The 15,122-nt window shown below is 39.0% G+C and overlaps 1 protein-coding gene and 1 long non-coding RNA gene across 8 annotated transcripts in view; one reads left to right on the plus strand and one right to left on the minus strand.

The window, feature by feature from the left end:
- The window catches only part of KYAT3 (kynurenine aminotransferase 3), a 75,690-nt gene extending 60,998 nt beyond the window's left edge, over positions 1-14,692 (plus strand). For all 5 annotated transcript variants that reach the window (XM_006169682.3, XM_006169685.3, XM_006169683.3 and 2 more), the window contains 3 exons: positions 4,892-4,965; positions 5,642-5,728; positions 14,386-14,692. In XM_006169682.3, the coding sequence (XP_006169744.1) occupies positions 4,892-4,965; positions 5,642-5,728; positions 14,386-14,448 (224 nt within the window). In that variant the 3' untranslated portion in view covers positions 14,449-14,692. The remainder of the gene's footprint in view (positions 1-4,891; positions 4,966-5,641; positions 5,729-14,385) is intronic.
- LOC102482976 (uncharacterized) overlaps positions 1-15,122 on the minus strand; it is a 78,553-nt gene that overhangs the window by 27,984 nt on the left and 35,447 nt on the right. The gene's annotated exons all lie outside the window — the stretch shown is intronic.

Below are 15,122 nucleotides of genomic sequence, written 5' to 3' on the forward strand. Positions count from 1 at the left end.
AGTGACAAAACTAAACAAGATGCAAGAGCTGAGAGACAGTGAACTCCAGAAGATGCAGGAGAAGAGAGACAATGAGTTCCAGGAGGTGAGGAAGTTCTTGCACAATCTGACAGAGGAATTATGTACCACAAAAAAAGGATCAAGTGGAGCTGTTGGAGATGAAGGCTGCAATACAGGAAATCAAACCGTCCCTCAAAAGTCCATGCAGAAAATCAAATCTCAGATGGTGAAGGAAAAACCTCGACTTAGAAAATAATAACCAAAACCACTGAGAAAATAACAACAAAAAATGAGATTACTATATGAGAAATGATACCATTAAGTGCCCAAACATCCAGATCATTGGTATCCAGAAGGCAAAGAAACTAATAAGGGCATTGATAATCTAGTCCATGAAATCCTGGAAGAAAACTTTCCAAACCTAGAGAGGCATTCAAATATCCAGACCTAAGAAATACAAAGGACCCCTAATAGAATCAACCCAAGAAGACCTTCTGCGAGGCACATCATAGCCAGACTGGCCAAATCCACAAAGACAAGATACTAAAATTGGCAAGAGAGAAATGTCCCATTACTTATAAAGGTTATCCCATCAGGCTAACATCAGACCTCTCATCAGAAACAATGCAAGCAAGGAAAGAATGGGAAAATATATTCAAAGTGTTCATTGAAAAATAGTTTAAACCAAGAATACTATACCCAGCAAGATTATTCTTCATAGGGGAAGAAAAGTTTAAAAAAAAATCTCAAACAAACAAAAAACCTGGAAGAATTTACCAACACCAAGAAGTTCTTAAAGGAGTGCTTTATCAGGAAAACTAAAGACACACATACAAAAATAAGAGAACAAAAAGCAACCAAGAAAATGACCAACTTAATGCTAGGGACAAGAAACACCAATAATAACACTGACTGTTAACTTCCAGGATTTAAACAGAAAGATCGGACCACAGTAACTCTGAAATTTCAACAGAATAGAGATTAATTACATAAGACCGAACCAGTGAAATAGAATTTTATGACTTGAGTAAAACATTACTGGTTTGTTGTTGTTTTTTTGTTTTGTTTTGTTTTGTTTTTTTCTATGCTTTGTTTTCCCAATTTAAGGATTTTGCTTTCTTTTGAGCTGTTGATAGGTTCGGCAATTTGTTAAAGTGTTTTTTTCTTCTTGTTTGTTTTTTTCTTTAAATGGAAACAAACTTTTCTCCCTTCCTGACCCCTCTGGAATTGGGAAATACTTAGAAATATTCTTATTTTGTGGCAGAATAGTTATTTGCATAAGTTCAATAATACCTGTTGCCTTGAATCAGAAATTGGAAATACTTGTTATCGGACAAGGCTTTGACTGGAATGTCATATCTGAAGATTCAACCAGAAAACTATAGAACCTTTAAAGTAGATCTCAAGTAAGCCAACAGAAGCTCTTGGAAAGATGGCCTGGCACCATAAATGATTCTGCCTGGCAGAAAGGGTTAGAGAAGCCATGTGAAAGAATTTGTACCATAAAATAACCTGGATTTTTCCAGCCCAGCATTGTAATCAGTAGAGATTGCAAAAGAGCAGCCACAACCAGAGGATTATTATGAGGAAGATTTTGAAGAAAGAAAAAGAGACTGATCTTTGCTAGCAGATGGCATACATATCACGGAATACTTGGTAGGCAGGGCTGAACTGAGAAGGTTCATGTGTGAATTGTGTGCTGGGTATTTGCTTTTCAACAGTTTGAGTAGTTGACATTTAAAAATATTTAAAACCATACTATCTCTGTTGTTGTAGAGTCACAAACAATATTACAACAAATATTTCTCTCTTTCTTTGGAGATTTTTTTTGCTATAGGGAACGTGAGCCCACCAGACAGACAGAGAGACAGAAAGCTAGAAATAACCCCCCAGGAGGGATGGCCACGATGCAATCCCTTCTCCTCCATTCTCCTCTCGGGATCTTGGGCACGCACGCACACATGCCTGACTTGAGTTTAAGCCACTGGGTCAGGGACTCGAACCGCAGTTGACTACGTGGGAGTCCAGCGACATAGCCATTACACTACCTGCTGGTCCCACAACAAATATTTCTAACATTATCTTTAAAATTCAGTTTTTTTAAAATTTGAAAGTTTTTTTTATTAATTATCAAGGACCATGGATTGAGAGCAAAAACTTTTTGATGTGTAAAGTAAATTTTTGTGGGAAAATATAAAAATGAATAAATTATTTTTAGAAAAGAGAAATACAGTCGAACTTCCTTGTAACTATAAAACCTTTATAATTGTATTTAATCACTCCTTTCCCTGGGCTACCTTTGTACCTTGAATACACAACTATTGCATACTTGTCACAAGGAGTTTTTACTTAATTTACAATTACACTCTAACTTTTTAAGCAGTCATTTTTCATATGGCCAAACCTGAAAGAAACACATATATATCTTGAAATAGTAATTTAACTTCCTTATCTGTGAAGAGAGGATTATGACTACCTCTCAGAATTATAGTAACGACTAAATGAGAATCAGGTAACATCATAATGAATAGAAAGTACTCAATAAACAGTAGTATATTATTAGCATGATTACATGGAAATTTTATACTCTCCATGAAAGTGTAAGAAAAGGAGGATAAAATTATCAAGTAAAAACATATTAAGAGTTTTTTTTAATAATTATTTATCTTATTTATTCATTTATCTTTTTTAAAATTTGACCAGTGAGAAACAGGGTGAGAGTGAGAGAGAGAGGAAGTGAGAAAGCAAGCCACCAGATTTATGACTCGAACCCTGGTCAGCCATGTGGGAGTGTCCAGAACCTTAACCACCACGCACCTGCTGGTAAATACACATGAAGCTTTCTTCAATGTCAAGGATTTTATATGGCTAGTTTGAAAACAGTCTCTTAATATTTAGTGAATAAAAGAAGATATTTTCAGCAATAAATTCTAAAATTCATTGATTATGCTAATCATCAGAATACTTTGAGAATTTAATCTAAGTGCACATGTCAATAAAGCTGAAACAATACAAAATATAAACTGCTGATGGGCCAGCAGGTGGTGAGGTGGCTAAGGTACTAGACTCCCACATGGCCATATCGTGGTACATATCCTGGACCCAGTGCCTTGAAAATCACTTGAGGTGCATATGTGTGTATGCCCAAAATTCCAGGAGGAAAATGGAGGAGAAGGGAATTTGGCATGGCCATCTCCCCTTGGGGATGATTTCTCACTTTCCATCTCACTGTCTCTCTCTGATGAGCACATGTACCCTATAACAAAAATCTAAAATAATTTTTAAAAATTTCAAAAAAGGTAGATTGCTGAAACTGAAAGGCCAAAAATTATCTCAACTTTAAAGCAAGATTAAAGCAAGACATAAGATGAATACATATTTGAAGTTATTCCCTCTAATTTAAAGTTTTAAGTATAGCATAATGTATAAAAATGAGACAATAAGAATAATATTTGTAAGATCCAAACATTCTTGATTTGTTGATAATGAACAATATTAATTTATTAATTCTACAATATGCCTTTTTAAAGAATTATTTAATTTTATTTATTCATCCATTTATTTTAATTTGACCAGAGAGAGAGAGGGGAAGTGAGAAAGCAAGCCACCAGGTCCAGGACTTGAACCGTGGTTGGCCACGTGGGAGTGTCCAGCACCTTAACCACCACGCCACCCACTGTTCCCTCAATAAAGCTGAAACAATACAAAATATAAACTGCTGATGGGCCAGCAGGTGGTGAGGTGGCTAAGGTACTAGACTCCCACATGGCCATATCGTGGTACATATCCTGGACCCAGTGCCTTGAAAATCACTTGAGGTGCATATGTGTGTATGCCCAAAATTCCAGGAGGAAAATGGAGGAGAAGGGAATTTGGCATGGCCATCTCCCCTTGGGGATGATTTCTCACTTTCCATCTCACTGTCTCTCTCTGATGAGCACATGTACCCTATAACAAAAATCTAAAATAATTTTTAAAAATTTCAAAAAAGGTAGATTGCTGAAACTGAAAGGCCAAAAATTATCTCAACTTTAAAGCAAGATTAAAGCAAGACATAAGATGAATACATATTTGAAGTTATTCCCTCTAATTTAAAGTTTTAAGTATAGCATAATGTATAAAAATGAGACAATAAGAATAATATTTGTAAGATCCAAACATTCTTGATTTGTTGATAATGAACAATATTAATTTATTAATTCTACAATATGCCTTTTTAAAGAATTATTTAATTTTATTTATTCATCCATTTATTTTAATTTGACCAGAGAGAGAGAGGGGAAGTGAGAAAGCAAGCCACCAGGTCCAGGACTTGAACCGTGGTTGGCCACGTGGGAGTGTCCAGCACCTTAACCACCACGCCACCCACTGTTCCCACAAATGTACTTTTTATTGTCATATGCTAGACACTGGCCTAGGAATTAGAGATACCATTGGTTGCAAAAAAAAAGATACTTTACTCTGGTGGAGCTTATAATCTGGAGATATAATGAATACTTTAAAAATCTAGTTGTTATTTCCTTAATAATGATCATTGCCTTATTTCTAGATGGAGGGGGTCATTTTCTCCCTCTCTGTCCCCCTCTCCAGGTGGTAAACACATGCATCTTCTGGCAATCTTTCTAAAAATAAAAATAAAACTCTAGATGGAGAGGCAATCCTCCTCTTCTCCTTTCCTACTCTTTCTGTGTGAAAGCTGTACGTATAGCCCATCTGAATTCCTCACTCTGCACCCCACCAGGCAGTACGAGATGCCAGCATTTTCTTTGACTATCTTTTGTGAGAATTCTAAACTAAAATTTAAATCAGGAGAAAATTTTGAATCCTGATAGACTTAAGTGAAATGTAGATCAGTTATAATTCACAAGCTATCTATTTTTCATTGTTTTAGATGCAGATCTCTCTGATATGAAGAACAATGAGCCTTATGACTATAAATTTGTGAAATGGATGACTAAAAATAAGGTAATGTTACTTGGTCTTTCCAATATTTTGCTGTAGTTTATAATTAATTTCTGATGGAAATCTGCTGACATGCTTTGAAAAACATTAACTATGGTTCTGTTATAGGATATTTTACTTGTGGCTTTCAGGAGATTTTTTTTTTTTTAATTTTTGGGCTAGCAGGTGGTGTGGTGGTTAAGGTGCTGGATTCCCACATGGCCAACTGTGGTTCAAATTCTAGACCTAGTGGCTTAAAAAAGTCATAGCAAGGGACCAGCAGATGGCATAGCAGTTCTGTCGCTGGACTCCCACATAGTTGACTGTGGTTCAAGGTCCAGAACCAGTGGCTTAAAACTCGGACTGGGTGTTTGTGTGCTCAAAATCCCAAAATAGAATGAGGAGAAGGGATTTTGTTGTGGCCATCCTCCCTGAGGAGGGGATGATTTCTTGCTTTCTTTTTCTCTGTCTCTCTGGTGAGCACATGTGCCCTATAGCAAAAATCTCTCTCTTAGACAATAAAAAAATCATAGCAAATAAATAGATAAATAAATAAATGTTAAAAATAAATAAAACTTTTTTTTTTCTTTTTGGAAATTGTGGCTATTTAAATGTATCTACTTGTTTCTAATGTTTGTGGTCCTAAAGTGAATAATTGAAGAATAAGTAGTTTTTCTTTTTTATTCTATTTATTTTTCAGAAACTATCAGCCATCCCCGTTTCAGCATTCTGTAACTCAGAATCTAAATCGCAGTTTGAAAAGTTTGTGCGGTTTTGCTTCATTAAAGTAAGTTCTCTGTTCTACTTAAAAATATAGTTACAGTGTCCTCCCTTCCAATTTATAAAGCACCAAAGAATTACTAGACATGTGAAAACACAAGAAAATGTGGCCATAATGAGGAAAAAAGTAGTCAATAGAAATAGACCTAAGGATATTCCAGAGTTAGGAATTCACAGATAAGGATTTTTAAAGCAAATATTATATTTAAAGAAACTAAAGTAAAATATGGTCTTAATAAGTAAACAGATACATTAGAACTATTAAAGGAAACCAAACTGGCCCAGTAGTACTGTGCTTAGAGAAGCCAGATCCCATGTAGCCAACCATAATTCAAATGCCGTTTCCAGTGGCTTGAAAAACACGCTGGATGTACACCAAAAATCCCAGTAGGATGGGGAAATGGAGAAGGGATTACAACATGACCACTCCCCATTGGGGGGTGCTTTCTTCCTTTCTCTCTCTTTCTCTCTTTGTTTCTCTCTGGCAAGTATATGCACCCTCTGGCAATTAAAAAAAAAATTATTAAGAAAACCAAATGGAGAGGGCCGGCAGGTGGCATGGTGGTTAAAGCACTGGGCACTCCCACGTGCCTGACCATGGGTTGAGTCCCGGACCTGGTGGCTTGCTTTATCACTTTCCCTCTTTATCTCTCTCTCCCTCTGTCTCTCTGTCTCTCTCTGTCAAATTAAAAATAAATGAATGAATAAATAAAATTTAATAAATAATTATTTTTTAAAAAAGAAAGAAAACCAAATGAAAATGTGAGGACTTAAAAGTATAATATCTGATATGAAATATTGAGTTGTCAGGAAAGTCATGACACATTTTTGCATTACAAAAACAGAAAAACATGTCATGACTTTCCCAACAACCTAATATTTATGGGGCTAAATAGAAGATTGAAAATGTCAGAAAGAAAACAGTTAACTTGAATATAGATTCATAGAAATTATTTAAACTGAAAGAAAAAGAAAAAAATTATTTTTTAAAAAACTGAACAGTATGGGCTGTCTTTGTGGCCTGGTGGTTAAGGTAGCAAGATCCCACATGCCAAATACACAGTTCAAGTCCCACACCTAGCAGCTTGAGAAATGCACTGGACACGCATGCATGCATGCCCAAAATCTCAAAAGAAGGGAGAGGTAAGGGAGAAGTTATTGCACGTGACCATTACCCATAGTCAGGGGGGAGAGTTTTCTCTTCTCCCTCTCTCTCTGGTGAGTAGCACACAGGCCCTCTAGCAAATAAATAAATAAACAAACAAACAGACAAGACTGAGGCAAGAAAATTACAACATAACAAGAGTCTGTTTTTTACATTAAAAAACTGAATAGAACTTCGGAACTATGAGACAGTATGGAGGGAGAATATAAACATTAGTGGAATACCAAAAGAAGAGAAAGAGTATGACAGAAAACAATTTGTAAGAAATAATGGACAAGGGACCAGCGGGTGGCCTGGTGGTTGAGGCGCTGGGCACTACCACATGGCCGACCACGGTTCAAGTCCTGGACCTGGTGGCTTGTTTTCTCACTTCCCCTCTCTCTCTGTCTGTCTCTGGTCAAATTAAAATAAATGGATGAATAAATAAAAATTAAATAAATAATTTTAAAAAAAAAGAAATAATGGACAAAATTTCCCCATATTTGACAAAAAGCAACTTACAGATTTAAAAGCTCAGTAAATTACAAGACAAATATTAAATAAGCAAAAAACAACAAATCATAATCAAATGACTAAAAACCAAAAGTAAAGATAAGATTTTGAAAACAGCCAGGGAAAAACTACACATTGCATGCAAAGGAAAAAATGTTAACTAACTTTTTATCAGAAATAATAGAAACCAGAATGCAATGAATAAACATCTTTGAACCACTGAAATTTAAAAAGTATCATTCCAGAATATCCTATTAAGAAGGTATTTTTGGAGACCAGCAGGTAGGTAGCATGGTGGTTAAGGTGCTGGACACTCCCACATGGCCGACTACGGTTCGAGTCCCAGACCTGGTGGCTTGCTTTCTCACTTATCCTCTCTCTGCTTCTCTCTCTCTCTCTGTGTCTTTCTCTGGTCAAATTAAAATAAATGAATGAATAAATTAAATAAATAATTCTTTAAAAAAAAAGAAGGTATTTTTAAGGGGAAATATCCTTTAAAAATGAAAATGCAAAAGACATCCTTGACAAATGAAAGCTGAGAAAATTCATCATCAGGCCTGTACTTAAAAAGATTCTAAATCTATTACCGCTGTTTATAAAACGTTATTGCTACTGAAAACAGGCTTACTGAGCTCAAGGCATCTCTCTACCAACTCACTCATCTGTAAACATAGTCAGAATAATGAAACACTTTTTTAAACTTTTAGAGACAATCCACAAACTATAGAAGACTTGTTCAGAATAGAATATAAATGTTAACAGCCTAACCATATGAACCTTTTTTTTTTTTTTTAAGACAGATTTTTGCTATAGAGCATGTGCACTTGCCGAAGAGACAGAAAGAAACACAGAGACAGAAAGCAAGAAATCATCCCCCCGGGGGATGGTCATGCTCCAATCCCTTCTCCTCTGGTCTCGTCTTGGGATTTTGGGCACGCTTGCACACGTGCCCAGCGTAAGTTTTAAGCTGCTGGGTCTGGGACTTGAACCACGGTCAACTATGTGGAAGTCCAACAACGTAACCATTACGCCATCTGCTGGTCCCAACAGCCTAATCATATGAACTTTCTATTGACTGAAATGTAGAAAAGGTAAGGCTGTTAGGAATAGTCTCATCTCACAGGGCCAGTGGGTGGCATAGTGATTAAGGCACTGGACTCCCACTTGGCCAACCACAGTTCAAGTCTTGGACCTGGCAGCTTGAAACTCAGGCCAAGCATGTGTGTGTGCATGTGTACACAAAATCTCAGGAGGAGAATGCAGGAGAAAGGACTGCAGCACAGCCATCTCCCTAGGAGTTGATTTCTCCTTTCTCTCTGTCTCTCCAGTGAGCATACATGCTCTTACAGCACAAATCTGTCTCTTAAAAAAAATAATTCTCGTCTTATATTGGATGTAGAGCTAGAGATATAAGCATATTATTTGAAATCTACAACTTCCAGGTTTTGTTTTTTGGGGTTTTTTTTGTTATTATTGTTTAAGAGTGATTTTTACTATAGGGCGTGTGTACTCACTGGAGAGACAGAGATAGAAAGTGAGAAATTACCCCCCTGGGGGGATGGCCATACTGCAATCCCTTCTCCTCCGTTCTCCTCTCAGGATTTTGGGCATGTACGCACACACGCCCAGCGTGAGTTTTAAACTGCCAGGTCCAAGCCTCGAAACATAGTTGACTATGTGAGAGTCCAGTGTCATAACCATTATGCCATCTGTTGCTCCCAGACTTCCAGGTTTAAAACAGTAAACATAACCTTTTCCTATTCCATTCTTGGAAATTATTCAAAAACAAATAAATAGGATGGAAAACAAATTTACAAATTTTCCAGTGTAGGAGAATGGGTTGCCAAATACCACGAAGATGATGGTCGAGAAAAAATACCCAGAAAAGACCCCACTTCTACATCTTCTAATCATAGACAGAGTTAGCAGGTGGCATGCCCATACTCAGACAACAGGAATAGTACATGCGCTGGCAGTGGGCACTAACAAAGAGAATTCAATAACAAACGGGGGGCCAGCCAGTAGCGTGGTGGTTCAGGCAGCTGACTGCACAGCCTCAGCAGCCTGAAAAGCACATGGCGCATGTGCATGAGTGCCGAAAATCCCAACAGGAGGAACAAATGGAGGAGAAGGGATTGCTGCAGGACCATCTTTCATGGGAGTGCTTTCTCATCTTCCAGCTCTCTTTCCTTCCAGCTCTCTGTCTCTTTCTGGCAAGCGCATGCACCCTGTGGCAAATTTATTTTATTATTTTTTGAGGTATTTTTGCTGTAGGGTATGTGCACTTGCTTTAGAAACAGACAGAAAGTGAAAAATCACCCCACGGGGGATGGTCATGCCACAATCACTTCTCCTCCATTCTCCTCTTGAAATCTTGGGCATGTACACACACGTGCCTGGGGTGCTTTTTAAGCCACCAGGTCTGGAACTTGGACCAGGGTCAATTATGTGGGAGTCCAGCAATGTACCATGACACCATCTGTAGGTCCTGGCACAATTATTTTTTAAATAATTTTATTTTTAGGGACCAGTAGATGGCATAATAGTTACATCTCTGGACTCTAACATAGTCGACTGCAGTTCAAGTCCCGAACCCAGTGGCTTAAACCCATGCCGGGCACAAGTGCCTACACGCTCAAGATACTGAGAGCAGAATGGAGGAGAAGGGATTGTGGCGTGGTCATCCCCCCTGGGGGGTGATTTCTTGCTTTCTGTCTCTCTGGCAAGTGCACACATGTTATAGCAAAAAATCTCCCTAAAAAAAAAATAATAATAATAATAATTTTATTTTTAAATTAATTTATTTTAAATAATTTATTTTTTAAATAAAGAAACAAGTGGGGTAACCAGCAGATGGTGTTATGGTTACATTGCTGGACTCCCACATGTGGCCACCCACAGTTTGAGTCTTGGACCCAGTGGCTTAAAACTCATGCTGGGCATGTGCCTGTGTGCCCAAAATCCCGAGAGTAGAATGGAGGAGAAGGGTTTGTGGCTTGGCTATGCCCCCAGGAGGTGATTTTTCTCTTTCTGTCTCACTGTCTATCCAGCAAGCGCATGTACCCTATAGCAAAAATCTCTCAAAGAGATTTTAAAAATAAAGAAACAAGCTATGAACCTATAAACAAGACATTATAAGAGAAAGGTACAAGGAAAAACAAAAATCAGACAGAGTACAGTCACTGGAAAAATGTTGCCATAGAGCAAATTAAAACTGTATTTCAAACTCAAAATCTGTGAAACAAGAGATTAAAGCAGTGTTGCCCCTGGGGAGGAAAACTGGCTGAGGAGATAGGTGGAAGGCTGATTTTTAAAGTCAGTGAAATGAACTCAACACAAAATGTTCAAGAACTTCTAACTTTTTAACCATTTTAAAGTCAGTCCTTGACTTAATGACTGATGATGCCCCTGTCACCCCCAAATATTATACTTTATTACGCAGGGACATTCTTCTCCAACACGTTAACATAACCTTCAAAATCATGACGTTAAAACTGACATATTATTCCAATTTTCAGATCCAATTCAAGTTTCACCAGTAATATCCTTTTTGTCATTTTCTGTTATGGGTTTTTATTTTATTTTTTTTTAACTTTATTCTTCCCTGAGTGAGAAAGACAGAGAGAGATTGAGACAGAAAGGCTGAAAGAGACACAGCATACCACAGTCTTGCCCCCAGCCAGCCCTGGATCTTTGGGCAAGTATGTGCCCTGTGTAGTCAGGGAGGTCTCCAGACTCAAACCTGGCACTTTTCCATGTAGGTCAGCATTGCAGAGCTTTGCATTTTACCACTGCACCACAGTCCACTTTTTCATGTCCTTGTTATGGGGGATTAAATTATTAAATCTGGCCCAAATCGTGCCAATCACTCCATCTAGGGCTGGGTTGTGCATTGCATTTAGTGGTCATGTCTCTTTCAATCTGGAATGGTTCCTCGATTTTCTTTGCCTTTCATGACTTTGATACTTTTGAAAATGACTAGCCAATTATTATTATTATTATTTTCTGGTAGAGGTTTTTTTCCTATAGGGCGCATATGTTCACCAGAAAGACAGACAGAGACAGAGAGACAGAAAGCAAGAAATCACCCCCCAGGGAGGATGGCCATGCTGCAATCCCTTCTCCTCCGTTCTCCTCTCGGGATCTTGGGCATGCATGCACACGCTCCCGGCGTGAGTTTAAGCCACTAGGTCTGGGACTCAAACCGCAGTCGACTACATGGGAGTCCAGTGACATAGCCATTACGATAACTGCTGGTCCCTAGCCAATTATTTTTTGAAGAAAGTTCCTCAATTGAAGTTTGACATTTTCTCATGAATAGATTTAGGTTGTGCACTTCTGTAGGATAACACAGAAGTGATGTTCTTTTTGTTGCATCAGGTTACACTTTTCAATTTTACTTCTTACTGATGATGTTAATTTTCATTTATAATTTTTGCCCTAAGGTGTGTGCACTTGCCAGAGACAGAGAAGGAGAGAGGGAAAGTGAGAAAGCAGCTCCCAGGGGAGGGCCATGACACAATCCCTTCTCCTTTATTCTTTTCTCAGGATTTGGGCATGCACACACATATACCAGGGAATGTTTTCAAAGTCACCAGGTCCAGGACTTGAATCACATGGTTGGTCACATGGGATACAGCTGCCTTAACCCCCATGCCATCTGATAATATTAACTTTAGTCATCTAATTAAGGTAGCATTTGTTGGGTTTTTCTACTGTAAAGTTACATTTTTTCCCCTTCCTAGAAGTAATGCATATTTTGTAGTCAAGTACTCTGAAACTGCCAAAATATTCTATATGTCATCAAGAAATTTATTCATTTTGCCTGTCTACTTATGTCAGTAAGCACTCATTAATTTCTGTTTTATTCTGTGGGCTATAATTTATTATTATTTCTACTTATTTTGATGCTCAAATTTTCTCTGCTTTGGCCACTAGGATTTCCTTGAAGCTGCCCTCTTTCCACTAACACATCTCCATCATTTTTCAGTGTTTTCTTACTTTCTGGCATAACCTGATGGACTAGGTTCACCTTACCATCATCTATTTACCATAATCTGGAATCAACCGTTTCCAGTTAGTCATCGTTCCTTTTAGTCGAGAGTGGCATTTACATACCAAGATCAGAGCCTGAGAAGTGCTCGTGTTTTGGGGGGATGGCTGTTCCCAGGCCTAGCCAATCTGAATGTCACTGCTTTCCTTGTCCCTAGCCCCTGAGTGGATGCCCTTTACCCCATTCAGGCTCTGATATTTCCTCCCAGGCTGATGCCACGCCCCCTGTGAGGTCACCATCCTCACCCACCTGGGCTTCAGTCTGCTGTCACCCTTCCAGAGGTGCCTCCTCTGGGTCTCCAACACCCACAGAAGGCCACAACTATCACCCACTGCAGAGAAGCCCTCATCACCCCTGTTAGGGTCTAATGTCCCATGCCAAATCCCTACCTCACTCCACTCAGACTTCAGCACCCTGCATGGAGCCACCCTACCATACACATACACACTGCTGAAGAAATCATGAAGGCATGGGTGGAGCAGACAGAAGCCTTAATAGGTGCAGTCTTCATGTTTCTATTAGGCCTCACTTACCCCACTCAGGCTCTGACACCTGCTCCAGGTCAACACCACTGCTTCATGCGAACTGCACTGGCCACCCTTTACTTACTCCGGCTGCAGCATCCTGCACTAGGCTGCCACGGCTGCTCACACAGACACCATCACACTCAGCCCCACCCACTGGCTCTCAACCTAGTCGTTCTGGCAGACAGAAAAGAGTAAGAAAAAGAACAACTAGAGACACAGATGAGGAAGGCTGGATTTTCGCTGCTTACCCTTCAGTTTAATTTTATGCCATAGGCATGTATTACCTATTCAAAAAATAAAGAAATGGGACCAGCAGTTAGCATAATGGCTATGTCGCTGGACTCCCATGTAGTCGACTATGGTTCTCGTCCTGGACCCGGTGACTTAAAACTCACGCCGGGCGTGTGTGCGTGCATGCCCAAGAACCCGAGAGGAGAATGGAGGAGAAGGGATTGCGGCGTGGCCATCCCCCGCCCCCCGGGGGGGGGAGATTTCTCGCTTTCTGTCTCTTTGTCTGTCTGGCGAGCGTACGCGCCCTACAGCAAAAACCTCTCAAAAAAAAAAAAAAAAGTGAAAAAAATAAATTATTTTTCAGTAATTGTATCTATGAAATGATAGAAGGGGCACAGTAGTATGAATGAACTAAGTGTTCATTGTTCAGAGGGAACAATGGTAGATAAGGCGTGAAGTTCATAAATGAGAGATAGAGGCATAGGTGTATTATTTTGATTTCAGTGGTAACCATTAGAACTAAAGCCAGAAATTGCCATAAAAGGTTGTCCTAGGGGATGGAGGGGATAATGGGAGGGGTAGAGCAGACAGCTATTACTTTGTACTATGTAGGCTCTTTTGTACTCTTTGACTTGGTTCTGTGATTGTAATTCATTTAAATTTTCTTCTTTGGGTTACACCATTGCGTTTTCATTTGGAAAATTTTCTTCACCTAAGATCAGATAATCTCTTAAATCTTTGTCTAAGCTACTATGGTTTATATACTGGGTTATCAGTAAAGTCATGACACATTTTTGCATAAAAAACTATGTCGTAGGGGCCAGCAGCTAGTGTGGTGGTTACAACGCTGGACTCTCACATGACCAACCGCATGCCTGACCATGGTTTGATTACGGAAACTAGTAGCTTGAAACTCACGCTGGACACGTGTGTGTGTGTCCCCAAAATCCCTAGAGGAGAAAGGAGGAGAAGGGATTGCGGCATGGCCATCCCCCCTGGAGGGTGATTTCTCGCTTTCTGTCTCTCTGTCTCTGTCTGGCAAGCACACACACCCTGTAGCAAAAATTTCTCTTAAAAAAAAAAAGAAAGAAAAATAATCAAGGGTTTTCCCAACAACCTAATATTTTTATTTTTAAATCTTTGCTCATCTTGAGTTTATGCTGTAATGTAGTGATGATGATTTCATTCATTTACAGAAAGACAGCACACTGGACGCTGCTGAAGAAATCATGAAGTCATGGAGTAGACAGAAGCCTTGATAGGTGCAGTCTTCATGCTTCTATTAGGTGACACAGTATGGAACTGTTACAAGTGCTGCCACCTGCTGGGTGTTAGAAGATCAGTACTGATGGAACGCAAACTCTTCTATTGTTTTCTCAGAGACGTTAACCCCACTTCTAACAATATTCAGGAAAGCTGGTAACTTTTTCCATTGAAATGCATTAAGACGACTTCCACTACAGTTTTACGTTAGCACTACACAGTAGATAACTGCCGTGCAAGCAGAGGCTTAACATCTCTGTTAGCATCTCAACTTCCTCCTTATAAAAGGGAATAAAAATAGCATCTATTGGTGCCAGCAGGTGCTATGGTAGTTACAGGCACTAGATTCCCACATGGCCGACTACAGTTCAAATCCTGAACGTGATGGTTTGCTTTCCTTTTCTCTATCTCTCTGATCAAATTAAAAAGAATAATAATAACAAATGGAGCTAAATGAATAAATAATTTTCTAAAAAATAGTACCTACTGCATATAGAAGATGATTAATCTATTTGTGTGTGTGTGGGGGGGGCTAATGTGTATAAAGTCAGTGAGGATTAAATGGGCTAATGTGTATAGAGTCTGACAAACAATGAACACTCCCAGGATGGCAGCCAGGTCTCTGCCATTGTAGAAAAACTCTCTACACTTTATCTTTGCTGTATCTACC

The sequence above is a fragment of the Tupaia chinensis genome, unplaced genomic scaffold, assembly GCF_000334495.1.
Source record: "Tupaia chinensis unplaced genomic scaffold, TupChi_1.0 Scaffold147417_1, whole genome shotgun sequence".
NCBI lineage: Eukaryota > Metazoa > Chordata > Mammalia > Scandentia > Tupaiidae > Tupaia > Tupaia belangeri.